Source organism: Budorcas taxicolor, chromosome 19 (assembly GCF_023091745.1).
Source record: "Budorcas taxicolor isolate Tak-1 chromosome 19, Takin1.1, whole genome shotgun sequence".
NCBI lineage: Eukaryota > Metazoa > Chordata > Mammalia > Artiodactyla > Bovidae > Budorcas > Budorcas taxicolor.
Window position 1 is genome coordinate 10,464,514 of NC_068928.1, and position 27,705 is coordinate 10,492,218.

At 39.4% G+C, this 27,705-nt stretch overlaps 2 protein-coding genes across 5 annotated transcripts in view; both read left to right on the forward strand.

Annotated features, from left to right (window-relative positions):
* The window catches only part of DHX40 (DEAH-box helicase 40), a 49,614-nt gene extending 38,705 nt beyond the window's left edge, over positions 1-10,909 (forward strand). Inside the window, exons 13-18 of the mRNA XM_052657806.1 lie at positions 2,827-2,941; positions 3,446-3,554; positions 4,242-4,336; positions 7,723-7,792; positions 8,109-8,337; positions 9,626-10,909. Of these exons, the coding sequence (XP_052513766.1) occupies positions 2,827-2,941; positions 3,446-3,554; positions 4,242-4,336; positions 7,723-7,792; positions 8,109-8,337; positions 9,626-9,765 (758 nt within the window). The 3' untranslated portion in view covers positions 9,766-10,909. The remainder of the gene's footprint in view (positions 1-2,826; positions 2,942-3,445; positions 3,555-4,241; positions 4,337-7,722; positions 7,793-8,108; positions 8,338-9,625) is intronic.
* A 13,359-nt stretch (positions 10,910-24,268) lies between these two features.
* The window catches only part of CLTC (clathrin heavy chain), a 70,124-nt gene continuing 66,687 nt past the window's right edge, over positions 24,269-27,705 (forward strand). For all 4 annotated transcript variants that reach the window (XM_052657918.1, XM_052657919.1, XM_052657916.1 and 1 more), the window contains exon 1: positions 24,269-24,508. In XM_052657918.1, coding sequence (XP_052513878.1) covers positions 24,467-24,508 — 42 coding nt within the window. In that variant the 5' untranslated portion in view covers positions 24,269-24,466. The remainder of the gene's footprint in view (positions 24,509-27,705) is intronic.

Here is a 27,705-nt window from a genome sequence, read left to right on the forward strand (position 1 = left end):
AGTGAGGGCTCTTAAATGTTTTTAAGATGGTAAACAACATTGCCTTAAAATGGACCAAATTTAAAATAACATTGTGTTGGTTTTAAATTTTTTTTAATATTTAAACTGTGATATATTTAGAGATAAGTGGTACTTTATTATAGCCTTACTGCCCTGCCTCTGCTCTGAGGATTGTTGTTATTGAAACTCTTTGTATGTGACAGTTTTGTTTTCTGGTTGATTGTATATAGAAAAGTATTGAATTATCTTCCCAAAGGAAGAAGTTAAGCTGATACAGTCTACAGTCTTGTTTTGCCGCTTCAGTTCCTTGTTTATGGTTTTTGCCTCAGAGTATTATTTGTCTGAGGTAAAACATAATAGAATTTCATCTGGGGAAAGACAAAAAATTAAAGAAAATGACAACTACTTTACTGGGAAAGTAATTAAAGATAGATAGTCAAACTATTGTTCGGTCAGAGGGTAAACTTGCTGAGATTGTCGGGACTGTGTGTGATAATGGTTTTTTTACTTTTCTACATTTCCTGAATTCACTTTGGGACTTCTGTCAGTTTTAATTTTAATTAATTAGGTTATTTCTGAGGGAAGAGTTAAGGAAAAGAAAAAAATACCCTCTATATTTTCTCTTGGCTTTGAGAATAACTGAGGGGAGAGGCAGAGAGAAGATAATAGCTGCGTGGGAAGGACAGCCAGAAAAGCAGTGGGCTCTGAGCAGGCAGCCACCATGAACAACAGAGATCCAACACTGACCACGCAGAATTAATCATCACAAAATATAAACTGAGTTTAGAATTGTAATCACTAAACTTTATTGTGCAACTCTTTTTGACCCCGAGCACTGTAACCCCCGCTGTCGATGGGATTCTCCAGGGAAGAATGCTGGAGTGGGTAGCCATGCCCTTCTGCAGGGGATCTTCCTGACCCGGGGATCAAACCGGGGTCTACTGCATTGCAGGCGGAATCCTTGTCATCTGACCCATTAGGGAAGCCCTGATTGTAGTTACTCTGACATGTTAATAAGAAAGGGTAAGCCGTTTGTGTGAACAGTGAATACTGGTAGGTGTTGCAGCCAAACTGAATGTTTCTAGGGTCAGGTGCAGGGAAGAACTGAACCATAAAGAGGCTTCTCTGAGGCTTCATAGCCCAGAGGTCTGAGGCAGCAGGGACTCTGCGTTTATATCCATTCAAGGACGTCGGAGCCCCTGGTTAATAGGTAAGCTAGTCTGTTAGTGCTGGAAGTCAACACATGGTTAGTGCCTTATTTTAGTGCATTTTGTCTTTTGGCATAGTACCTGTAGATACTATTAGATAAAATAAATACTATTAGATAATTAGACAAAATTAGGTATTTCAGCTTAAAAAATCAATACTCATGACTGATTCAAGACATGAGCGTTGTGTCTTTACCTTGACAGGACCATTTTTGTGGTCTGTGATAAATCATATTTGCTCCCCTTTTGTCTCTGGCTACTTCCTTCGGTTGTTACCCAGGTCACTTAGGTGGAAACGACTTAAAACTTGGGATGGAAGACTTTATATCTTCATGAGTGTTTTGTTTAGTCAGATTGCCTTCTTCCTAATACCAGGAACTGATGCTTTGCAGATTCACACTGTAGCCTGTGTAAGCGCTGCTCCCTGCAATTAGGCAACGTGGGGCCTCTGCTCAATCTAGCTGTGTGGGTATAATAGGAGCTGTGGCTTGATGTTGTGCAATGAAGGAAGAAGCCCTAGAAAATTTTGAGGAAAAAAAAAATGCGGCTAGGGGACTCCGAAAGAGATTAGCCTGGGTAAAGTGTTGTGTGGGGAACTTGGGCAATCAGTGAACATATAATTCCTGAGTGGGATTGGGTCAAAGTCACTAATAGATAAATCTCAGAAACATAAGGGTGAGCAAAAGAAACCAGACACATAAAGTACATTTATATAAAGTTTAAAAACAAGTAAAGCCCTTTCATTGGGTTAAAAGTCTGAATATGGTTATCCTTGTGGAGGGGCTGAGCAGTTAATGAAAGGAGAGTGAAGAAGAGGCCCTGGGATGCTGGTAATATTCTGTTTGTTGATCTGGCTGTAGAGTACATTGGTATGTTGGATTTGTGAATATACAGAACCTGTGTAGTTTTCTGTATGCATGATATTCTTCAGTATAAAATTAAAAGAGAAAAGTTTGTAGTATTTTGGTTTTACATATGTGATGGTCCTGTCTAATTGTCTGTAATTAGGAATTGGATAAATAGAGGCGGGTTAAATTGTGTTATATCCTTATACCCCTGAGAAATAACAATGTAGATGTGTTTGCGAATGAATGGTTCTATACATACTTAGGTTAAACTGTTATTAAATAAATAAAATAAGTATCAGAAGAAACTTATGAAGAAAATAAACCATCATACACAATGCTTGTATATATATATATATGTAGAAAATATGTTAAAGGACACATACTAAATAGTTAACAGTGGTTAGCCCTGAGGATTGACTTGTGGATAATGTGACAAAGTGGGGAACATTGAACTTTTACTTTTTTTTTTTAAATGTGAACATGGGTTCCTCTTATGGTAAAAACAAATAGTAAATTCCAATACTCTTTTAAAGGTAAATCAATTAAGAGAAGTAATGTTGCTATTCTAGCAAAAATCTCCAAAGTGTAATTAAAGAGGAAAAGGAATTGTGGGAGTGGTTAGAGGCCCACACTCCCCCACCAGAGAGTTAATGTCATTCTTTACTCCACCTCAGAGGGTGAGGCAGATTTCAATATGCTTGAGTAAACAAAGTGAAGAATGAGGCTTGCTGTGGAGTGGAACTAAACTGCCTTTCCAACTGTCATTTTAGTTGATCCAGAGTACCAGAAGGAAGCAGAGCAGAGACACCGAGAGTTGGCAGCTAAAGCTGGAGGATTTAATGACTTTGCAACTTTAGCCGTCATCTTTGAACAGTGCAAATCAAGGTATGTGAGATAGTTCTTTGAACTGGAGAGCCTTAGTTTGAAATATAGCTTCAGTAAGAATATGACTTCAGACAGTAAGTTTCAGTGGGGATTATACTGACCTCAATGTATTTTTGTGAGCATTAGTGAGATTTCTCTGTGAGGTGACTGTGACCGTCATTTATTATGTAATATTAACTCTTGTCTTTCTTCTCTCCTTAACCTTTCCTGAAAACTGACCTCATAGAATTTTGGTTCTGTATAACTAGCTTAGATGAGAAAATGATTGGATATTTGTTAAAGCATATATGTATATAAAGAAATCTGTTTACAAGTTATTTTAATTCACTTAGAGTGTATTAATTTGTTTTTTCATATTCCTTAAAGTGCTTTCTTATTAATTGGACAGGTCTCATAAAAGAGCTGACAGTTGCTTATCTGTTTCTAGTTGTGTAATAGAAATGAGAATGTTAGACTTTCACTTATGAAAGATACTTTTGAGACACCAGTATTTTTGTGTTGCAGTGGCGCTCCAGCTTCATGGTGCCAGAAACATTGGATTCATTGGAGGTGCTTATTTTCTGCATTTCGTGTTGAAGCTCAACTTAGAGAACTGATCAGGAAGCTTAAACAGGTGATTGCTGTGACTTTTTTTTCCCTTGAGTGGTGTTTTGGCAAGACCTTCTGAGTTCTCTCCCCAAAACCGGGTGTATTATAAGGTGTTGAAGAATGACTTGTAGGAACAAACGCCGTTCCTGACCCTGTGCACACAACTCTGTTGTCCCTTATCCTTTTGGGAGGCTCTTTTCCTGGCCTTGGGTAATTTCCTCACAGTGATGTGCTTATCAGTTCTCAGTTGAACTCTGGAAGCCCTGCAATAGATCTCTGGGGTCCTCTGCAGATTGCTTCTCTCCAGAACTTTGGCTGGGAATTCTAGCCATCTTGGTCTCTCTGGATTCTGAGCTCTGTCTCTCTAACTCAGGGAGTTCTCTAGGTTTCACTCGGGTTTTTCCTTTCCTTCACCTTGGTCCAGAATCTCTCTCAAGGTTGACTGTAAGCTGAAACAGTTGTTGGAGTTAATTCATTTTTTTTTCATTTATTGATTTCTCAGACTCATTGTCCTTCATATAGTGCTTTGGAAATCATTATTTCATATGTTTTGTCCATTTTTTTGGTTGTTTCGAGCAGAAGGGTAAATCTGGTCCCTCATATTCCATATTGGCCAGAAACAGAAGTCTTTAGAAATATGGAGTTTTCAAGCCAAAAGATTGTTACAAATTGTTCTGTGAGACTTACCACTACATGTGTATTCTGTCTATAGCAAAGTGATTTCCCAAGAGAGACCTTTGAAGGCCCTAAACATGAAGTCCTGCGAAGATGTCTTTGTGCAGGTTATTTCAAAAACGTAGCGAGAAGGTAAGCACTAAGAGCTTGAGACGGATAGAGAAATGTAACTGTATTTGATGACCATATTGAACTATTTAATATTAAAGACTATTTGATTTAAGCTCTGTGTTTATGATGACATCAATTACAGTGAACCTTCTTGTAATTGTCCCTCGTGCCGGGGGAACTGCAGTGGCTGAGAGTGGGATATTGAAACTCATGTGGGGAGGAGGGGAGTCTGTAGGACAGCTGTCCAGCATGGGGTGTTAGTGCCCAAGCCAGAGGAGTGGCTCTTTGTGGAGTGTGAAAGCCAAATAGGTTGAGGATGGCATCCCTGATGAAGGTTGGTTTGGTGTGGACTGTCAGGGCTTGAGCAGGATTGAGGAAGGTACTCACATGGGAGTTGTTTGGTTGTTTGAATGTCAAGAGTCTGAGTGGAGGGAGGGCATCTTTGTGGGGAAAGGGGTAAGAGTGGTGGTGACGGGAGATTCGTTATATACAGAGGAGTCGATCACGTAATTGAAGACATTAAAGTAAATGGTGAAGGCAGTTAGAAATACTAAAAACATGAATGAGCCCTGTGGTATTGATTGAAATTTCAGATATTACAGTTTTTCATATAGTTAAGTGGATGGATAGATAGGTACTATAATAAAAAGTAGGTGTTACTCTGTGTGTGTGTGTGTGTGTGTGTGTGTGTATGTATTTATATGTCTAATATTTATGTAGCCTCACTATGAGATGGACTAGGAGCAATAACTATAATAGCAATGAGTATACTTTGTGCCCAGATCCTTTTTCAATTTTTGGCTGTGTCAGGTCTTAGTTTCATCACTTGTGATCTTTGCTGGGTCATGCGGGATCTTTTTTTGTGGCCCATGGACAGACTCTCCAGTTGTGGCATTCAGGCTCAGTGCTTGCAGCGTGTGTGCTTAGTTGCTCCACAGGAGTATGTGCAAAGTTTTATAGGAAATCAGTTGTGACGATTAAGTTAAGGTCTTACTCTGATAAGTTTTTGCAATAACCTTTATGTAGGGAAGTACGGAAGAGGATAAGAATTTCACATTAACAGGAATTAGAAAAATTATAGATGAACTGTTCTAATTATCATATTTTAGAATAGTGAAAATTATTTATACCTTTGAAAGGAGATGTAGTATAATAAATGTAAAGAATGCTGTATCTAAGTCCAAAGACCTGTGTTTGGGCCTTGCTTTGACCATATATTAGCTCTTTGATCTTGAGAAATGTGGTATCGTAGTTCCCCAGCCAGGGATCAAATCCATGTCCCCTTCATTGCAAGGCTGATTCTTAACCACTGGACCACCAGAGAAGTCCCTCTGCGCTGATTTTGACTTGGAACAACCATCTGCCACATAAAGGACCTTTGGAGAAATAGGTCTGGGAAAGTACACAGTGAGGCCAAAACATCTTATTTTACCTGTAAGCAAAATGGTCATCAGTGAAGGTGGAGGCCATGTGACCAAGTACAAAGGAGCCAGTTTGAATAGGCCCAGGCTGATCGAAGATGGGATATTTTGACATTCATAATACTGATAGTAATGGATTGAATAAAATGTGAAATCCTGGGTCTATGATCATATAAGTTAATGAATGAGTAAATTAAAAGTTTAATGACAAATGGAATTATTTACAGAGTTGAGCACCTCTTCACAAAATTCTTGTTAATTACAGAGGGAAAAAGTAACTTCTTAGTGGAGAAGCCTGGCAGATGGTACCTAAATCAGACAATCAAAGTGAACATCATCAGAAATGAAGTAATCAAAATCTTGTTCCGCCTGATAGGATGTAATGAAAACAGAGCAGCTCTTCTGTGATATTCTTGCCAAAGATCTGTAACCTGAGTCTAATTGTCTTAAAACAGACGAAATCAAATTGAGGGGCATACTGCAGAATAGCTAGCCTGTAATCCTTAAAAGTGTCAAGATCGTGAAGGTCAAAGATAGACTTGGGGGTGTTTTCCAGAATGAAGGAGACTAAAGGATCATAAAAAGTAAAGGCAATACATGATTTCTGAACTGGGTCCTTTTGCTATAAAGGATATTGTTAGGACATTTGATAAAACTTCACTGGGTTCTGAGAATTAGATGCTAGTAATATATCAGTGTTAATTCCTTGGTTTTGATGGTTTTATGATGGTTATGTAGGAGAATATTCTTGATTATAGGAAATGAACACTCAGGTATTTGGGGATGATGAAGCATAAGATTGGTGACTAACTTTCAAATGATTCAAGTAAAAAAGATTTTTGTACTGTCCAAATATGGACTGTATAGATATATATACAAATAATTATAATGCAGTCTGACCTGGGTTATAATAGGAATATATGTAAAGTTTTATAGGAAATCAGTTGTGTGATTAAGCTAAGGTTTTGGATTAAGATAAGTGATTAAGATAAGTTTTTGGAATAACCTTTATGTAGGGAAGTATAGAAGAGGATAAGAATTTATAAAGTTAATAAGAATTAGAAAAATTATAGATGAACTGTTCTAATTGTCTGTTTTAGAATGGTCAAAATTATTTATACCTTTGAAAGGAGATCTAGTATAATACAATATAAAGAATACTGTATTTATGTTCAAAGACCTATGTTTGGGACTTGCTTTCACCATACATTAGCTCTTTGACCTTGAGAAAACTATCTGATTTATTTGAATCTCAGTTTTGATCTTTTAATAAAGTACCTGGCTGTCAAAACTAGTAGGTTTATTTGATGCTTCATTATGAAAGCACTTTGGAAATTCTAAAGCACAAATACCGTATTATTGTTAATATTACTGCTTACCAACCGGAAAGTTTTATACGATGCTAAAGCTGAAACTCCAGTACTTTGGCCACCTCATGCAAAGAGTTGACTCATTGGAAAAGACTCTGATGCTGGGAGGGATTGGGGGCAGGAAGAAAAGGGGACGACAGAGGATGAGATGGCTGGATGGCATCACCGACTCGAGGGACATGAGTTTGAGTGAACTCTGGGAGTTGGTGATGGACAAGGAGGCCTGGCGTGCTGCGATTCATGGGGTCGCAAAGAGTTAGACATGACTGAGCGACTGAACTGAACTGAACTGAACTGAAAATGACTATAGAAGTTGTCTCATTAGGTTTTTTTTTTTTTTTTGGCTGCACTGCATTGCTTCAGGGATTTTAGTTCCCTGACCAGGGATCAAATGCAGGTCCTCGGCAGTGGGATCACAGAGTCTTTACCACTGGACCACCAGGGAATTCCCTGAATCATTAGTTTTTTAAGATGAATTGGTTGAGAAGTTCTAGTGACAGTTAAATAAATATAGTACTCCTTATAGTAGGACATATAATTTTTCATTGTTAGTGCTCTACTTATTTAATTGTTTTTGCTGTAATTGTCTTTGATCCTTTGGCTTTTCGGTTCTTAGGTCTGTTGGGAGAACATTTTGCACAATGGATGGGCGCGGAAGCCCAGTTCATATTCATCCTTCCTCAGCAGTAAGTACCTTAAGTTTTACTAATAGAAGGAAGTTTCTTCCTTTTGTAAAGGAAGCTGTAGAAAATTCTTCCTTTTGTAAAGATGTAGGAATAAGTAATATACAGATGTCTTCTACTTTTCTCTGAAAAAAGAGATGTGAGGATATGTTTAGCATATGTCTATATTACATAAAGGTATTGGTCGATGTGGCCTCCTATTTGATTGAAGAATATAAAAATTAACTCAGAAAACTTTAGGCTGTTAATGTTTGGTTGGTCTAATCTGGAATAAGGCAGGTCACTGAGTTGTCGTCCTTAAACGAATTCTTTTGTGTAGCTTCATGAACAGGAAACGAAACTTGAATGGATCATTTTTCATGAGGTATTAGTTACCACCAAAGTCTATGCAAGAATTGTGTGTCCAATCCGTTATGAATGGGTGAGAGACTTGCTACCCAAGTTGCATGAATTGAATGCACATGATTTGAGCAGTGTGGCCCGCCGTGAAGTGAGAGAAGATGCGCGAAGGAGGTGGACCAATAAGGAAAATGTAAAGCACCGAAAGGGTGAGTGAATCACTTGTTCTAGAGCGTAGGCGTCCACATTCTCATATTGTTGCAGAAATGCTGTTACAGGGCTTAGGTCCTGGGTGTCTCCCCAGAAAAGCAAACAGTTGTCATGAACCTCGGACGTACTTTGACTTCCTTCTTTCCTTTCAGTTAATCATGTTTTTTTAACCCCTTTGTCCAGCAGCATTATTAATAATATCTATTGAACTTTTATCATGTGCTAACAACTTATCAATTTCCACAATAACCATATGAAGTAACTACATATCCCTACTGTATGGATGAGGAAATACTTAGTAGCGTACAGTAATTTGCTGAAAATCTCGAAGCTAATATTTGGTGTATCTGGATTTTGAGTCCAGGAAATTTGATTCTGCGGCCTCTACTCACCCATTACACCATACTGCTTGCCGGTAGTGCTTTACTATTTTTATTTCATTTAAAGAATTTTGTGAAATATTACCTCAGAACATTTTTTTTCCCAAGAGATTTTTTTTTCCTTGAAATGTTAGCCCCCTAATTGCAGTAGTTAATATTACTACTTATCAACCAGAAAGTTTTGAACTTAACTATGAAATGACTAAGTTGTCTCATTAGTTTTTGCTGTTTTGGACCATTTCCTTCAGGAGGCATAAACAGTCGTGGTAGTGAACTAGGACAGAAAGCTTAATTCTCAGCTCACATGCGAAAAAAGCTTTCCAGCAAAACTTGTTGAGGCTGATTGATGGAACAAATTGCATTATCCTTATTTAACATCACTGGGAAATAGAATGGGCGGGAATTTTGCCCAGGATTATAGGAGTGCCATTGGCAGTGCTAACTGCTGGGTGTTCTGTTGCAGCGTATAACTGCACTATGGGCTTCTCATGGCTCAGTGGTAAAGAACCTGCCTGCCGATGCAGGAGACGGGGGTTTGATCCTGGGTCAGGAAGATCCTCCTGGAAAAGGAAATGGCAACTCACTCCAGTATTCTTGCCTGGGAAATCCCGTGAACAGAGGAGCCTGGAGGGGTTGCAAAAGAGTCAGACATGACTTAGCGACTAAACAACAGCAACAGTAATAACTGCACTGCTTGCTTGAATTAGGGTCAATTTTTCTGAGTTCTCAAGCCTCTATACTCTTATTTTTAACCAGAGACTTTATATCACTTCTTTTTAAAGGGCAAAATTTAATTTCCTTTCCCCCCCGTCTAAACATTGAAAAACAAGAGCATCTCTTTCTCTTAACATTTCTAATACTGAACTCAAAATTAAAATTTTATTGGATTAATTTGTAATGTTTTCAGATGGAATATCCAAAGAAGTCCTAAAGAAAATGCAAAGAAGAAATGATGATAAATCCATATCAGACGCACGTGCTCGTTTCCTTGAGCGGAAGCAGCAGAGGTCCCAAGATCACAGTGACACACTGAAGGAAACCGGCTAAGCAGTGAACCCTCCAATTCAGGAAGTAGGAAAAACAGCCAGAAAATGTGTTTCTACTTTGCCGTTTATGTCAGACAGCACTACCAAGAGGAAGTGGTCAGCAGCTGTTTTTAAGCATAATAGTTAAAAGCAAATCAGAGCTCATCGGTACCAATAAATGGAAGTTTCAAAGAAAAAAATTGAGTTGCCATAGTCATAGGCAATGATACATGAAACCAATGAAAGACAATATATGTGGCATTTTCCTCACTTCAGTTTTGCTGGCCTTGACTGGTATCAAATGCTGTCAGTGAGATATTTTCAAAGAACATTGAATTGTATTTAATCAGTATGTATTCCATTTGCATTGAAGCATTAAAAGTTATTTTCCTTAAATCTCTTTAAGGCCTTCTTGTTGCTAATAGAGTAGTATTTTATCAGGTTATCAGGTTTGTGACCATTTCCTTCAGAAGGCTAAACATAAGAGGTTTTTACTCAGCAATACTTATACATCTAACTGTTTAATTGCTACAGAGCTTTATAGATATTTAGAGAAAATACTTAATTAGTAAATAAGAAAATTGCCTATGGCAAGATTCTTTGTTGAATTAATATTAATCCTTAAGTTGACTTTTCTGGAATTATACAAATTCCTTTTTATATAAAAGTATATTGTTTAAAACAGTAGCTATAGCCATTAACCAAAGGACAGATGATACATATATGGTCTTTTTTTAGCTGTCCCTGCATACTTGTATCAGCACCACATATGTAAATGTGACAGTGTTCCAAACAGCCTTCCACCTGGCCTACTGTCTTGCCTCCAGCTGCTAGGATAGGACCATTTAAACATTTATTATGCTGATCTTGAAACGGGATTTTCAAAGCAGCCAACTCTACATCAGCAGTGTTTCAGATTGGAACCTTGAGGCTAGTTAGTATCACACTCAGGCCACGCTCAGCACTTGTCCACTCGTTGTTTACTGCCTTGTATTCTAGTTATTTGTGTATTTGTCTGTCTCCCCCACTAGATTATACGCTCCTTGTGGGCAGGGACTGTGTCTTTTTCATCTTTGTATCTTTCACGGCACCTAACACAGTGCTTTGCACATAGTAGTCATTCAGTGTCTGTTAAATAAAGCTATTAGTGTTGTTCAGATTCAAAAGACATCATAATGTGTGTTTTTAGTTATTTTTCGCTAAAATTTAAGAATCTAAAATTTTTATAGATAGCAGTCTTTTGCAATTCTTTCCTTTGGCATTCTTCTGTTGAGTATTAGAAACTTGAAGCCTTTATTGAAAAATCACATGAGGACCCAAATCCATGTTTGTTTTTGAGGTAAGGTGAGTGGGAATGGTTTCTTGGAACATTTTTAGCACTGTTAATTGGTTGTTTTGAATCTTCAGTGCTCAAGACACTGTTTCAGCATATTAGCCCTATCATTTTCTCTTCCCAGGTATACGTATCAGTGTATTTCCTTTGATGTGGTGGGGGGTGTATGTGGATTCTTGGAATGAAAGCTCTTTTGCTCCAGTAAATTATTATTAAGCACACATTCTAAATCTATAGTCTATATCTATAATTTCATCAGTTTTTCCAGTAAGGTCCTTTATAGCATTTTCCCCTAGTTCAGGATCCAGTCAAGAATCATGTATTGTATTTAATATTCTTTAATGTGGAAAAGGTGTCTTCTGTTTTTCTTTGTGTTTCACATTTAACCTTTTTAAAAATTGAAGTGTAGAGAACTTGGGATTAACAGATATACACTACTATACATAAAAGAGATGAACAATAAGGACATGCTGTATAGCACAGGGAGCGATATTCAGTACCTCACAATAACCTATAATAACTGTGCTCAACATCTTATAATAGAAAAGAAGTTTAAAAATACATATATGTGTATGTATATATAACTTAAACTTTATAAGTCAACTCCTGTTTAAAAAATAATTGAGAAAATAAACTGAAGTACAGTTAACCTGTAACCCTTTTATTTCCAGGTGTGTAACATAGTGATTTGATATTTCTGTACGTTACAAAATGATCATATCATTACAAAGAGTCCCGTTACCATCTGTCACCATACACAGATATTAGAATACTATTGCCTCTGTCCCCCATGCTGTACATTTCATCCCCAAGACTCGTTTATTTTTTACCTGTGAAGGTAACAAACCTGAAGATGGTATCTCTTGATCTCTGTCACCTATTTCACTCATCCCCCTACTCCTTCTTCTCTGCTAACCACCTGTTTATTCTCTATCTATGACTGCTTCTGTTTTGTTACGTTTGTTTTGTTTTTTCAGATTCCACGTAGAAGTAAAATCATATAATATTTGTCAATCTCTGACTTATTTAGCTTAATACCCTCCAGATCCATTCACGTTATTGCAAATGGCAAGGTGTCTTTTTTTTTTTTTATGACTAATACTCCATTGTAAATATTTGTATCACATCTTCTTATCCATTCATCCATCAATGGATACTTAGGTTGCTTCCATATCTTGGCTGTTGTAAACCGTGCTGCGGTGAACATAGGGATGCATATATCTTTTAGAATTAGTGTCTTTGTTTTCTTCAGAAAATACCCAGAAGTGGAATTGCTAGGTCTTAGGTTCTATTTTTAATTTTTGAGGAACCTCTATACTGTTTTCCGTAATGGCTGTGCCAACTTACATTCCCACCAACATTGTAAGAGGGTTCCCTTTTCTCCATGTCCTTTCCTACATGTATTTGTCTTTCACATTTGAATAACATTTTGACTTTTTTTTAATAATACAGGTTAGTTGTTTTATACGATAGAATGTCCTCAGTTTGGATTTCGCTAATGTTGCCTCGTGGTTTTGCATTTGTTACTGGAATACTACGTAGGTGATACAGTATTTTTGCCAAGGCATCAAATCTGGAGGTATATGATATTTGCCCCTTACTGGTGATACTGCTGCTGCTAAGTCGCTTCAGTTGTGTCTGACTCTGTGTGACCCCATAGACGGCAGCCCACCAGGCTCCCCCGTCCCTGGGATTCTCCAGGCAAGAACACTGGAGTGGGTTGCCATTTCCTTCTCCAATGCATGAAAGTGAAAAATGAAAGTAAAGCCGCTCAGTCATGTCCGACTTGCAGCGACCCCATGGACTGCAGCCTAGCAGGCTTCTCCATCCATGGGAGTTTCCAGGCAAGAGTACTAGAGTGGGGTGCCGTTGCCTTCTCCCTAATTTTGATTAATTGGTTAGGGTGGTTTTTTTATTTCTTCAGTCTAGTTACTCTTATAATTAAAAAGTAGTTTGTGGGAAGAATACTTTATATGAAATAGCCTATTCCTCATAAATTATTAACCCTCCGAATTTATCAGCTGTTTATTCTTGCCTGAATCAGTTGTATTCTTATGTTGCAAAATGGTGCTTTTTTAACATGGGTTTGAAATGCGTGGGTTCTGTTATAGACTGTGCTTAGTCACTCAGTCGTGTCCATCTCTTTGTGACCCCATGGACCCCATGGGATTCTCCAGGCAAGAATATTAGAGTGGGTTGCCATGCCCTCCTCCAGGGGATCTTTCCAACCCAGGAATCGAATTGGGGTCTCCTGCATTGCAGGTGGCTTCTTTACCAGCTGAGCTACTAGGGAACCTGTTATACACAAGGTTTTTTTTGTTTTTTGTTTTTTTTCAATTAATACCTAGTAGAGTATTGAATACTACATGTGTTCATTGAATCTGAAACCACTGATATGGAGGGCTGACTGTAAAATTATAAGAGGATTTTCAACTGCAGGGAGGGTGGGCACCCCAGATCACGGAGGTCTTGAAGGATCAACTGTATTTATTTAATGGCATTACTTTGTAAGGAAGAACTTTCCTTGAGGTAAGAATTTCCAATAAACACTTGGGTGCCAAAAACAGCATAAATCAAGGCAGAATTAGAAATCTGAGAGGGGTGGCAAACAGTCTTACTTTATTTGGTACATTGAGTGTGTGTGTGTGCATGTATGTATGTATATATAAGAGTAATAGGCTGAAAATATTGGTTGAAGACAGACTATGGAAGGCTTTGGAAGCCAAGTTACGGAATTTGGACTTACTTGGTACTATGTGGGCTTCCCTGGTGGCTCAGCTAGTAAAGAATCCACCTGCAGTCCAGGAGACCTGAGTTCAATCCCTGGTTGGGAAGATCCCCTGGAAAAGGGAACAGCTACCCACTCCAGTTCTGGCCTGGGGTATTTCATGGACTACAGTCCAAGGGGTCGCAAAGAGTCAGACATGACTGAGCAGCTTTCACTTTGGCACTATATATGAATTTATTGGCAGGGAATGACATTATTACATCTTTGAGGTAATTGTGACAATGGTATTGATAAGAAAAATAGATTTCTACTGAGAGGACTGTCAGAGAAGTATGAGAGGAATTTTGAATCTAGTTAAGGTTGAAAGAGTCTTGGAGGAAAGGTTGTGGTTATGGAAAAAATTTGTTCTTAAAGAGGAACAGACATTTCTCTGAAGAACACATACAGATGGCTAACAAACATGAAAAGATGCTCAATATCGCTCATTATTAGAGAAATGAAAAGCAAAACTGCAATGAGATATCACGTCATACCAGACAGAATGGCCGTCATCAAAAAGTCTACAAACAAATGCTGAGAGAGTGTGGAGAAAAGGGAACACTCTTGCACGTTGGTGGGAATGTAAATTGATACAGCCACTATGGAAGACAGTATGGAGATTCCTTAAAAAACTAGGACTAAAACCACAATATGACCCAGCATCCCACTCCTAGGCATGTACCCTGAGGAAACCAAAATTGAAAAAGACACATGTATCCCATTGTTCATTGCAGCACTGTTTACAATAGCTAGAACATGGAAGCAACCTAGATGTCCATTGACAGATGAATGGATAAAGAAATTGTGGTACATATTCACAATGGACTATTACTCAGCCATAAAAAAGAATGCATTTGAGTCAGTTCTAAGGTGGATGAACCTAGAGCCTATTATACAGAGTGAAGTAAGCCAGAAGGAGAAGGATGAATATCATATATTAACACTTATATCAGAGAAGGCAATGGCACCCCACTCCAGTACTCTTGCCTGGAAAGTCCATGGACAGAGGAGCCTGGTAGGCTGCAGTCCATGGGGTCGCTAAGAGTTGGACACGACTTCACTTTCACTTTCACGCATTGGAGAAGGAAATGGCAACCCACTCCAGTGTTCTTGCCTGGAAAATCCCAGGGACAGCGGAGCCTGGTGGGCTGCCATCTATGGGGCTGCACAGAGTTGGACACGACTGAAGCAACTTAGCAGCTTAGCAACGCTTATATACGGAATCTAGAAAGATGGTACTGAAGAATTTATTTGCAGAGGCCTCAAACAGAGGCCCTGTATCAACCTAGAGGGGTGGGATTGGGAGGGAAGTTCAAGAGAGAGGGGTTTTATATTTAAAAAAAAAAAAAAGAGGGACGGGTATGTGTATACCTATGACTGATTCATGTTGAAGTTTGACAGAAAACAACAAAATTCTGTAAAGCAATTATCTTTCCATTAAAAAAATAGAATGAGGATTCACCCTTAAATTACTGAATAAAATAAATAAAGATGAATGTTATCATAGAAATGTGGGCAAAGAAGATGGTCAGTCATTTTGTGAGTCTTACTAGAAATTTGGGACATGTAGTTGAAAATAAATGAGATCCCATTCTTTTCCATCATATTGGCAACAATTAACATGCCTGAAAAGTGTTGGCATAGGATAAATTGCTCTTAATTTAGAGGACATACTAGCAATATTTATAAAATTGAAATGTGCACAACCTGTGACGCAGCAAGCCCAACTTTAAATTTATATCCTAGGAACTCTGAGAGTATATAAAATATTCTGTTTCTAGTAAAATTTGACTCCTAGAGATTTAGAATCAGTTTGATGATTTATATTACATACAATAGTTATTAAAATATTTCTAGTAGTAAAAAGTTGAAAATTACATACATAGCTATCAATAGGGGGAAATGTTTAAGTAAACTGTGATATGTTCTTATGGTCAAATTCTTTACATCAGTGGAAGTGATTTTTGATTTTCCTGTTGCCTAACAGGTGAACCACTTTACATTCCTAACAGCAATGCAGTGTTGTTACAACCTTTCTTACTGTACTGTATGAATGTGGTCCCTCAAAAATATCCTTGTAAATACAGACAAGAAAGTGTCTCATGATTATGTTAATTTACATATTTAGATATTCTACTCTTTTTCTGTCATTTTAAATTGTCTGCAAGAAATGAAATTAATAAAATTAACTGATATGAATTTGATAGGGCCAGATAAGACAGTAAGTATTTAACTTCCAAGGCATACAGTCTGTTGCAGCCATGATGCTGTTGTAATATACAAACAGCCATGGGCAGTACATAAACAGATAAGGCTGTGTTCCAATAAAGCTTTACGGACAGTGAAATTTGAATTTCATATAATTTTTGCATGTCAAGAAATACTCTTTTGATTTCATTTTTTACCACTTGCACTTGATTCCAGAAAAGCTGCTTTTCATAAGCCCATTCTGATTCAAATTATTTTAATTGAAAAGAACTTAATTTCATGAAATACTAAGGGGTTTTTGGTTTTCACTTTTTTTAAAATTTGTTTTTGGCCATGCCATACAGCTTGTGGTATCTTTGTTTCCTGACCAGGGATCAAACCCGGGCCATAGCAGTGAAAGCGCCAAGTTCTAACCACTGGACCAGCAAGGAATTCCCAACTTTTCTTTATAGCAGACCTGACAGGATTGAACACAGCAGTAATTTAATTTGTTAAAAAAGACTTTAATTTGTTATCTTTATTCTCCCAAAGATTTTCAAAGTAACCTGTATTACATTAAAGGAAGCCTGAAAATACAAATAATACAAAACTCTAATGAAGCTTTGAAGATTTTTCAAATAATCAACTATTTTACTTGTCCAGATAAAATCTAACATGTTTCTTAGCCCAATTTGCCTTGGTGCTCAGCTAAATCATAAGAAATAAGATGGGATGACCCAGAATATAACCTGACACCTGATGTGGTGCTTTTTGTATGTGGTTGATATTTATAAATGTTGTGCTAACTCCAGGTGTGATTATTCACAAGGTAAGTTGGCCTGGGCTTCAAATTAAATAGGTAGTACAGTTGATAAATGCTATAGTAGCTGAAGAAGTAAGGCAAATAGATTTGAAGGTATATTTTTAAGTAAGAGTTGGACTTGGACTAGAACATAAAGAGAGACAGAATTTGTGTGGTTGGAGAGAGGACTAAGGGATAAACAATGGAAAGATTATCTGTCACCTTGAGAAGGGCTCTTTTGAAGGGTTTTGAGGTTTCCAGTTCTGTAATTTGGATTAAGATTAGATAGGTCATATGAATGATAATTTGAGTGCTACTCATTCTTACAGATAGGAAAATCTGAAAGTCAGCTTGGACTAGAGTTTTCTTTTTACAGCGTGAGCGCTTATAGGCTGCCGTTTTGTGCTAGTTTGCTACTCCATCTAGTTCCCATTCAAGAAATGGAATTTTTAAGGCCTCTGCAGTAATGAGTATTATCTCATCTCTACATCTGATCTGATGGCTTAGCTTGATAGTCCCCAAATATGGAGACATGAAGCACTGTTCATCTGGTTAGTTTTTATTCTCACCCTGTGCAAAGCTTTATTTGAGTGACCAACTTTATATATTGATTGGCCTAACCCAAAGAGACCTTTTTCATGCCTTTTGGTGCTAATAGGACTGGCTTAGAAAAGAAAAAATGTAAATCAGTAAATATGATGTAGGAAAAAAATTGAAGTTGGCATATTTTCCACTACTGGAGTGTTACAGAATGAATAGTAATTAGATGGTTGTATACTGTACAACATTAAACTCAGTTATTTGGAATATAAGCAACAAAGAAAAGGAAGTACACAGGTTGTGGGTTTATTTTACCTAATGCACTTTTATCACCATGACACATCGAAGTTTAAGGCATTTGAAAAAAAACAGTAATTTCTACATTTGGTACATATTCAGATCACACTACATTTGCAACAGTACTGTATATATCACTTCACAGTGATGAACCTGAGCTCTTTACGATTCAGAATTGATTTCTCCATATAAAAGATGTTTTTTAAAACCTTTTCAATCACGCTGACTTTCAGATTGGACTTCCCTGGTGGTCCAGTGGCTAAGACTCTGCGCTCCCAGTGCAGGGGGCTCAGGTTTAATCCCTGGTCAGGGAACAAGATATCACATGCTACAGCTAAAGATCCTGTATGCCTCAACTAAAAAAAGATCCCATGTGCTGCAGCTAAGACCCAGTGCAGCCAAATAAAGAAAGCCTTTTCAGAAGATGGTAACTTTTTTAAAAAATTATTTTGACTGTGCTGGGTCTTCACCGCTGTGCGGGCTTTTCCCCAGTTGCAGCAAGTGGGGGCTACTCTAGTGGTGTGCGGCGTTCTCACTGCGGTGGCTCTTGTGCATGGGCTCAGGAGGTAGTGGCATTTCCCTAGTTCTAGAGCACAGGTTCAATAGTCGTGGCTCAAGGGCTTAGTTTCTCTGTGGCATGTGGGATCCTCCATGTCTTCTGCATTAGCAGGTGGATTCTCTATCACTGAGCCACCAGGGAAGCCCCTTAACATTATTTTTCATTGTTACACACTGAAGTGTTTGGTAACCGAGTAAATCCTGTTTCCTTGACTTTTCCTTGACTTTCCGTTAGCCAAAACTTTACCAAATGTCAGTCCTTAATATTCTCTTCTGAGGATGAGTTTATTATAATACCATAACAAGGCAACAAGGCTACAAGGCTGCATGCCAATCCCAAAGAAGGGCAATGTCCAAGAATGTTCAAACTATAATACAATTGCGTAAATCCTGTTTCCTTGACTTTTCCTTGACTTTCCGTTAGCCAAAACTTTACCAAATGTCAGTCCTTAATATTCTCTTCTGAGGATGAGTTTATTATAATACCATAACAAGGCAACAAGGCTACAAGGCTGCATGCCAATCCCAAAGAAGGGCAATGTCCAAGAATGTTCAAACTATAATACAATTGCGTAAATCCTGTTTCCTTGACTTTTCCTTGACTTTCCGTTAGCCAAAACTTTACCAAATGTCAGTCCTTAATATTCTCTTCTGAGGATGAGTTTATTATAATACCATAACAAGGCAACAAGGCTACAAGGCTACATGCCAATCCCAAAGAAGGGCAATGTCCAAGAATGTTCAAACTATAATACAATTGCGTTCATTTCACATGCTAGCAAGGTAATGCTCAAAATCCTTCAAGTTCAGCTTCAACAGTACATGAACCAAGAACTTCCAGATGTATAAACTGGATTTAGAAAAGACACAGGAACCAGTTGTCAAATTGCCAACATCCGTCGGATCATAGAGAAAGCAAGAGAATTCCAGAAAAACATCTAATTCTGCTTCATTGACTATGCTAAAGTCTTTGACTCTGCTTTAGTGTGTTAGTCACTCAGTTGTGTCCAACTCTTTGTGACCCCACGGACTATAGCCTGCCAGGCTCCTTTATCCATGGCATTCTCCGGGCAAGAATACTACAGTGGGTAACCATTCCTTTCTCCAGGGTGTCTTCTCAACCCACGGGTCAAACCCAGGTCGCCTGCATTTGCAGGCAGATTCTTTACCATCTAAACCTGTGTGGATCACAAAAAAATTGTGGAAAATTCTTATGGGTATGAGAATACCAGATTACTTATCTCCTGAGAAACCTGTATGCAGGTCAAGAAGCAACAGTTAGAACTGGACACGGAACAATGGACTGGCTCAAAATTGGGAAAGGAGTACTTCAAAGCTGTGTATTGTCACCCTGCTTATTTAACTTCTATGCAGAGTACATCATGTGAAATGCCAGGCTGGATGAATCACATTGCCACGAGAAATATCAACAACCTCAGATATGCAGATGATACCACTCTAATGGCAGAAAGCAAAGAACTAAAGAGCCTCTTGATGAAAGAAGAGAGTGGAAAAACTGGCTTAAAACTCAACATTCTGGCATTGGGTCCCATCACTTCATGGCCAACAGATGGGAAAAAATTGGAAACAGTGACAGATTTTATTTTCTTGGGCTGCAAAATCACTGCAGATGGTGACTGCAGCCATGAAATTTTAAAAGACATTGCTCCTTGGAAGAAAAGCTATGACAAACCTAGATAGCATATTAAAAAGCCGAGACATCACTTTGACTACAAAGGTTTGTGTAGTCAAAGCTATGTTTTTTCCAGTAGTCATGTATGGTTGTGAGAGTTAGACCATAAAGAAGGCTGAGTCCTGAAGTATTGATGCTTTCGAATTGTGGTGCTGGAGGATTCTTGAGAGCCCCTTGGACAGCAAGGAGATAAAGCCAGTCAATCCTAAAGGAAATCAACCCTGAATATTCATTAGAAGGATTGATGCTGAAGCTCCAATACTTTGGCCACCTGATGCAAAAAGCCGATTCACTGGAATCGGCTCTGGTGCTGGGGAAGATTGAGGGCAGGAGGAGAAGGTGACAGAGGATGAGATGGATGGATGACATCACTAATGCAATGGGCATGAGTTTGAACAAACTCTTAGAGATCCTGAAGGACGGGGAATCCCGGCATGCTGCAGTCCATTGGGTTGCAGAGCCAGACATGACTTAGTGACTGAGCAGCAACAGCGTTGCAGCAAAGTGCATTGCTACTTGTGGAACGACCCCAGGAGTGTAACAGAATTTTAAAATTGGTAGGAGAACCTGTTTGTGGGTCATGCCCTGCTTTGGAAACAGTAACTCCAGGCCGTGAAAGGAGACAGTTGTACATATTTAGAACGGGCCGGGCGGGGGAGCCCATAACAATCATTCCCACCCCTTCATTCTGTAGATCTTCTCAAGCTTCTTTTTGACTTTTGTTTTTCCATGTGAAAGGGAGGTTGTGACGCAGTATTTGACTTTGTTGATCAGTAGTGTTGGTACTATTCTGGGTTTTTCTGTCCCCACAGCTCTGTGTATCACTATATTTGAACCAACTTTTCTGAGCTGACTTTTTAAGGTAATGTTCTGAGCTACTTCATTCCTCTGCTGGAATCTGATTTAACCTTTAGAAAACTTGGGAGGGGCCTAAAATATGCTAGATTCCAGATTGTATTCCCACAGGGGTAGACTTGACTGTTTACTTGGAACATGGTCGATCCTGATGCAGAATAGATTCAATTCAGATCTTATTGCCATCCATGATACATTATAAAACTTGTCTATATAAATCAGGTTTAGAATAGGCCTGGGCAGTGAGTGATAACTGAGTATATGTTAAGGTCCATTTTATACTAAAATAATACCATGAAAGTTATTGTCTTGCTTTATAAATGTCGTTTTGGGTGAGCTTTACCTGATTGGTGACTTGTTCAGGATCGAAATAAAGGGAGCACTGATACCGAGTCACTTATTGGCCTTTGATATGTTCTTTAATCCTGCTGGGATTCACAGCAGTAGTCCTAGGGTGCTGAGATGTTTCTCAAAGCTGCCGTTTAAGTGGCAAAACCACTTATCTTACTTAGGTAATGCTAAAGTATATCCTTGATTTCATTAAAATCTGAATTTAAAATATTTGATACAGTGGGTTAAGTTTAAACTTCTGCTTCAAAATTAATCTCTTAATGTCTGAGAAATGCCTTTACTTTTTGGCTTTTGCAATGCAGTTAGTTCAGGCTATTTTTAAAAGGTCAAGTTAAAAGGTATGGGCCTTAAATCCATCATTGCTTGAAGATGAAAAACTACAGAGGAATCCTACAATGAAGTTTTTCTGATGTGTCATTCTCACTGATATGTATAACCCAGGTCCTGTATAACACAGGTCTTGGCATAATGTTCAGGAGACAATAAAGTTTTCTTGTGTAGGTTTTGAGAAACTGGCACTCCTCGAAATAGTTGACAAGCAATGCAGTTTTTGCTATTGGCACTTGGTATAACTCAAAGCAAGTACCTACTATTGAATATTCTGCTAAAAATACCTTCAAATTCAAAAGAATGACTATTTTATTAACATTGCTACCTTACTAAAACATTGGATTTCTGAAACCATAAGCCATGATGACAATAACATTTATAGTCTTATTAAAAGACTTTGTCATAGTTCAATAGCCTTATAAACCAGATAACAAATGCTGAGTGTTCCCCGCCCCCCATCTTCTCTACCTTAAGGTAGTGCTTGAAAACAAAGCCATTTAGTTACTGCTCAGGTAACCGTTAACAGTGACTCAGCCTCTAGGGCTTATAAAAAAAGTATTGATAACCTTTTGTCCTGCTTCTACACATTAACAAGAACAGTGTACTACCATAAAAAGCTCTCTCATTATCTCAGCCAAAAATCCTTAGTTAAGGCACAGATTTGGGTTTTGGTGTTCTTTATCATCTAGTACATTTTTTTCTCTTGAAAAATTCTAGATTTACTGAAGGATACAGTGTTCAAAATGAGTTGGTATACTGTAAATGATTGTGAAAACAAGGCATTAATTTCTCTGCGTGATGACACAGCAGTCACTTTAACAATCTCAGTGCACTTTTGGTTACATATTCCACACCAAATATCCAAACTAAAATCCATTGCTTTGTGGATTCTGACCGTATATTTAAAATTAGAGGTCTGTCTGAAAATGCAAGACGTATTAATAAAATTTTGGTTGCCGGTTCATATTATAGCTCATTTGTATCCCGGATTCTGAGACTGGAAATATGTTGATTAAAGCTACTGCTTTAACTGTATTATAGAGCAGCAACACCTTTAGATCTTTAATTTAGAATTTGCATACTTCCAAAAAAGATTCAAAGCAGCTCGTGTTTAAACTGGTTATTAGGTCATTTCAAATGCTGCAGAATACAGAACATCTTCAAGTATTTAACTTAACATAATGAAATTTTGCCAACCATAAATATTCACTCTGATGACATGGTGGTGGGGCTTTTCTTTGCAGAATAGTCCATCTGCTATTTTAACTGCCAAAGATTCTTTTCTCATTCTCAGTATGTGAGATATACTTTGGGGAAAACATTAAAAGCAATTTAAATGATTAAGCAAATTTCTCTAAGTAAAACTGCTTGACACACAAAACTACTGTCTACCTAATAGGGGTTTTATGTTTAACTGAAAAGGGCACTAAAAATAATTAATGTGTACTTGAATAGTTCCTCAAGATCTTTCTGGAAAAACCATTACATCTCTCTTAAAATGAAAGGCACAGAACGAAAATTCTTTTATCCTTTATTGTATTTGTGCGGCTATGAAGCATCATTATAGCTTATACTTAGCAACAAAGTACTGGGGAGGTTATTAACCGATACTGAATACCGTAGACACCTTAACGCAGTGAGAAGACACGATGCTTCAGCTTTGAGATACTTGTATTCCCAAACACAGCTAACTTACACACTGTTGAGGTGGTCCCACTGAAACACACCGCTAATGGTTAATTTCTTTCTCCAAGAGCGTATCTTACCCACGAGGAGGAAGAACCCAACTTTAACCTAAATCTTTGAGGCTCATTATTTGACATGGCTGAAAAAAAAGTCCTCCTGCTACAATTTCAGTCCTATTCGTGAGCGTATTTAGGACACTCAAAATCTCCAGCAAATTACTAAACTACACTCATAAACACGTCTGCCAAAATGTCCGCAGAAACGCTAAGAAAGGCCATCACAAGGCCTATTTGAGATACCTCATCAATGGCCTTCACCGCCCTTTGAGTCAATTGTTTAACATCCGAAGAGACTATTAGCTCTGGTAGAATCCAAGCGTCAGCTTCTCCAACCGTCAGAAGGGCAGAGAGGATTTTAAACCCCATCAATGTCCCCTCCTTGGGATGTAACCACCACCCACCCACCACACGGAACCAAGCGGGGGAGGAGGGCAGCAGCCTACTGCCAAGCGCGCTCTGCAGGGAGGCCGTTTCCCTGAGTCACGGAGAGGGCGGGAGGCTGGGCCCATCTGCCCGTGCCACGTCCTCTTCGTAAAGGACTCGATTTAAACAAACAGGGCGCACAGGAGAAGGCAGCAACACTACTATTCCTCAGGGCGGCCCAACAGCCACCTCATTCCCAGGAGACGCCGCACTTCCCCAGAACGCGCTCTGCATTCTGGCAGCAACCAGCCGACCTTTCCCGACCAGCGTCACGTGCACCCGGAAGTATGTGGGTGGGACCTAAAGCGCCCACGGAAATGACGTTGGTCGCCCCTAGTCGCATGATGTGGCAAAATGCAAAAAAAGGTGGTGGAGGGGGAGGGAAAAGCAGGCGGCTGGGGAAAGTGATGAGGCAAAAAAAGTAGTCCCTTCGATGCCTCTATTTATTGCAGTGTCGCAGCCGTCAGCGACTCCCTCGGCGCACTGCGCCCCGAATTCCTGCGCACCGCGGCACCGCGGCACTCCGAGGAGGGGTACATAAGGCGGAGGGGGGGGTGAAGTAACTGGGGCGGAGTTCTGTTGCCGGGATCCCTCCGCAGGGCTCAGCCGTTTCCGGAGTCTGCGCTGCGCCCGGTTCCGCCATTGCGGCTCTCCTGGACCCTGGAGCCTCCGCCCCCGACCTGAGCTCTTTCGTCTGCCTGCCAGTTTCCTGCGTCCCCGGAGACTCTCCTGCTGAGCCCAGCCTCCCCCCTCCCCCCTTCTCCTCCTCTCCTTGGAGAGCCCGGGCAGCCACTGCCCCGCAGCCCCAGTGACAGGAGGAGACCATACCCCCCGACAGCGCCATGGCCCAGATTCTGCCAATTCGTTTTCAGGAGCATCTTCAGGTGCGGCGGGCCGGGGCTCGTGGGGGCTGTGGAGACGAGGGAGGTCAGAAGGAAGAAGCGGGAGTCTGAGCCCAAGCCCCAAAGAGTAGAATCGGAGAGGGGGGGGGGTATCAGTTCCTGAGGTAGCCGCAGGACGGTGCACTGTCTCGGAAAGCTTAAAGGGTTAAATGATTGATGTGGGGCTTGGGTGGCAAGGAAGCGAGTCGAGATCCATAGGAAAGCGAGGCCACGCTGGGGTTTGAAGGCCTCTCTGTCTTCGCTTCCTGGATGGCGAGGACTGCGCATGATAAACCCTTCCACCCCCCGGTTTTATTCAGTTCATTCATTTGGGTTCGTGGAGCCGGGGACGGATGGAGTTGTGCGGTGGTGGTGATCTCCCGCGTTTCTTCCGGAGCAGGAATTCTCTTCTCCCAAGCCAGCGCAGGGCTGTCACTTCTCATTGCTCTCTCTCTCTCCCCTTTTCCCCCATCGTGCCTGCACCTAGGAGTTGTGGCGCGGGTGGGTTGGGGAGGAGCAAGCTTTTTTCTTCCTCCCTCTGCGCCTCTCAGAGGGAAGGGCACCTTCCCCGGGGTGGGGGAACGACAGCAGCTCCTCTCTTGCCTTGCCCAAGGCAGTAGGAACAGGGAAGGTCACTGAAGGAAAAGGAGGAGGATAGAAAGAGGGAATGTATTTATTAGTGTGGTGTCAATTTCAGAGTGCGTGGGGGGTTTGGGGGACTCGCCTTTTTTCACTCTCGATTTCTCTGCGAATGGTGCAGCTTTTATCCCCTCTTTGGTTCTAGAAAAGAGTTGTCCAGAGGTTATCGTGGGGTCTGCCGGAGGTTAGCAGGTAGTTGGCTTGGCGTGAGTACCTCCCTCAGGATTGCAAGGAATTGAATGAACCCTGGGGATATAGCACATTGCCCTGAGATATGCAGGGTTATTTGGTCTGTAATTGGCTGCCTTTGGTAGGTTCTAGAGTTCTTCTCCATGGTGCAGTATCCTGTAGGCAACAGACTGTCTTATCTGGCAGCTTGCCCACGGCGGGCCCAGGCAGGTGATCTTTGGAGGACTTGACTGAATTAAGTCGTCTTTTGAGCTTCTGATTTTCCTGGTCCACCAATCCTTGTTTTACTTTGACTGAAATAAATTTATTCATAAAGTATGTTTTCTTTCCAGTTACCTCCTTAAAGAGTCCTGCCTCCCCTCAATTATTTGAAGGACTAATTTGTAAATGATAAGAGATGCCAGTGGTTTGACATGACACTAATACTAGTGACCTGCTAGACACTTTATCATGGAATGCTGTTTACTTTCTGCCATTGTTATAACGTATATGAAGCCTTCTTGTATTAGATTTAATATTCTGCCTGTCAACATAATTTCGTTTTTTACAGATTATCCCCTTTGCTTGCATCAGCAAGACTTCTTTTCCTTTGTCTTGAAATATAATGAGTAATCTTTACTCAAAAAAATGAGTTAAGTAATGTACTTTTATTCAGTCATTTTTGGTTTTCAGATAACTCATCCGATGCAATAGAACACTATTTGACAAAAGGTCAAAAAATGTTAAGTGACAGAATGGACCCAGAAATTATTGTTCATGCTCCATCCAAATTTTTATTGCTGTGGTTACTATTGTTGAATGTGAAGGGTTAGGAAAATAATGTTTTTGAGTATGAAGGGAGAACACACCCTTGTCCTCACACTGAACTGCTTCTGGAATATAATCTTCCTGCAGACGAAAGTATGTAAAATCATACACAAGAAAAGCAGTTAACAATTGCTGTTTGGTTTACAAAACAGAGGCATATCCCACTAGTAAATCTTGTTTCTTGACTAGTGGTAGTTTGAGCAATAGTTTTTTCATTTCTGTTCATGAAGAAACAAGATTATTGAATAATTCCAAAGGTTGGACTCCAACCTTGTCCCTAACTGAAGACACATTTAGTATGGGTCTCCTTTCTAAGTGGTTCATAGTTTTTGCAAATACTTGAGTGAAGCCGTCTTCTCGAATACTTTGAAGAGTTGAGTGTAAAGTAGCTATGCAAATATACTTCAAGAATTCAGTCTTTCAGTTTCTGGAGTAGTATATATATCCCATGCCTAAGCTTAAGCTTGCTATAGTGACTGTATACTAAGGATTATTTTAATTGGCATCTTAGGTCTTTGACCTCTGAGCCCCTGCCAGTTTGCTAAGTAGCAAAAACTTTCTGAAACACTTAAGATAATAATTGGGAAGAAGAATTGAGGAACTTGAGTGTAGCATTAACCTGTGAAAGCTTCAAAGGGTGAACTTGAAATGAATTTATTTTTATACCATCTAACTACTTGGACCAACCGAAGGGTCTGTCATCAAGGGTTTAGAACTACATCAAATGAACATTAATATTTTAAGTTACAAAGTTTTTTTTTCTTTTTTAAGATGTTTAGGCCGATAGCAGTGAACAGATGAGTGCTTATTTGAACAAGATTTTGTTAGAATTGCAGGTTCTGAAAAAGATCCTCGGCTGTGTATAGAGTTGCCTGCAGTTATCATTTCTTAGCTCATTTAGTATCTTTATGCTGATTGACACATTCTGCTGTATTCCCAGGTTTTTGGGGTCTGAATGAAAAATCTCCCAACCCTGTTCTTTTCCCTTTGATCCATAAATGCAGGCATGGAATGTGGGAGTTCTTGATAATGGTTATTTTGATTTGCAAAGAGTAAGCAGTGCTGAGTTACTGGGATATGTTATATGCTTAACTCTACTACCTGGGAGAGTCATAGTGCCTAGAATTATGTGGCAGTCTACTCTAGGAAAAGCTTCCACGTTTAAGATGTATCAGGTTTTTCAGTATTTTCCTAATAGTCAATTTACTCAGCTTTTAAAGGGGTGTGGCTAATCCTAGGGAATGTGCTTTCACTCTGTTTAGGAAATAACTTAAGACATAAAATGCTCTGTGTGTGTGTGTGTGTGTGTGTGTGTGTGTGTGTGTGAATAACTTAAGACATAAAGTGTGTGTGTGTGTGTGTGTGTGTGTAGAATCACAGTCATTTTCATTTTGGTGTGGAGTGAAGTACATGATTTCAAGAACCTTAACCTATAATATTTGAATTCTATTTAATAAGATGTTTTCCTGTTACTGTTACTATGTGGCTTTAACTTTTTGAAAGCTACTCTGCAATAGAACTTTCTTCCATGATGAAAATTTATACTAGCTACAAAGGCATATTGA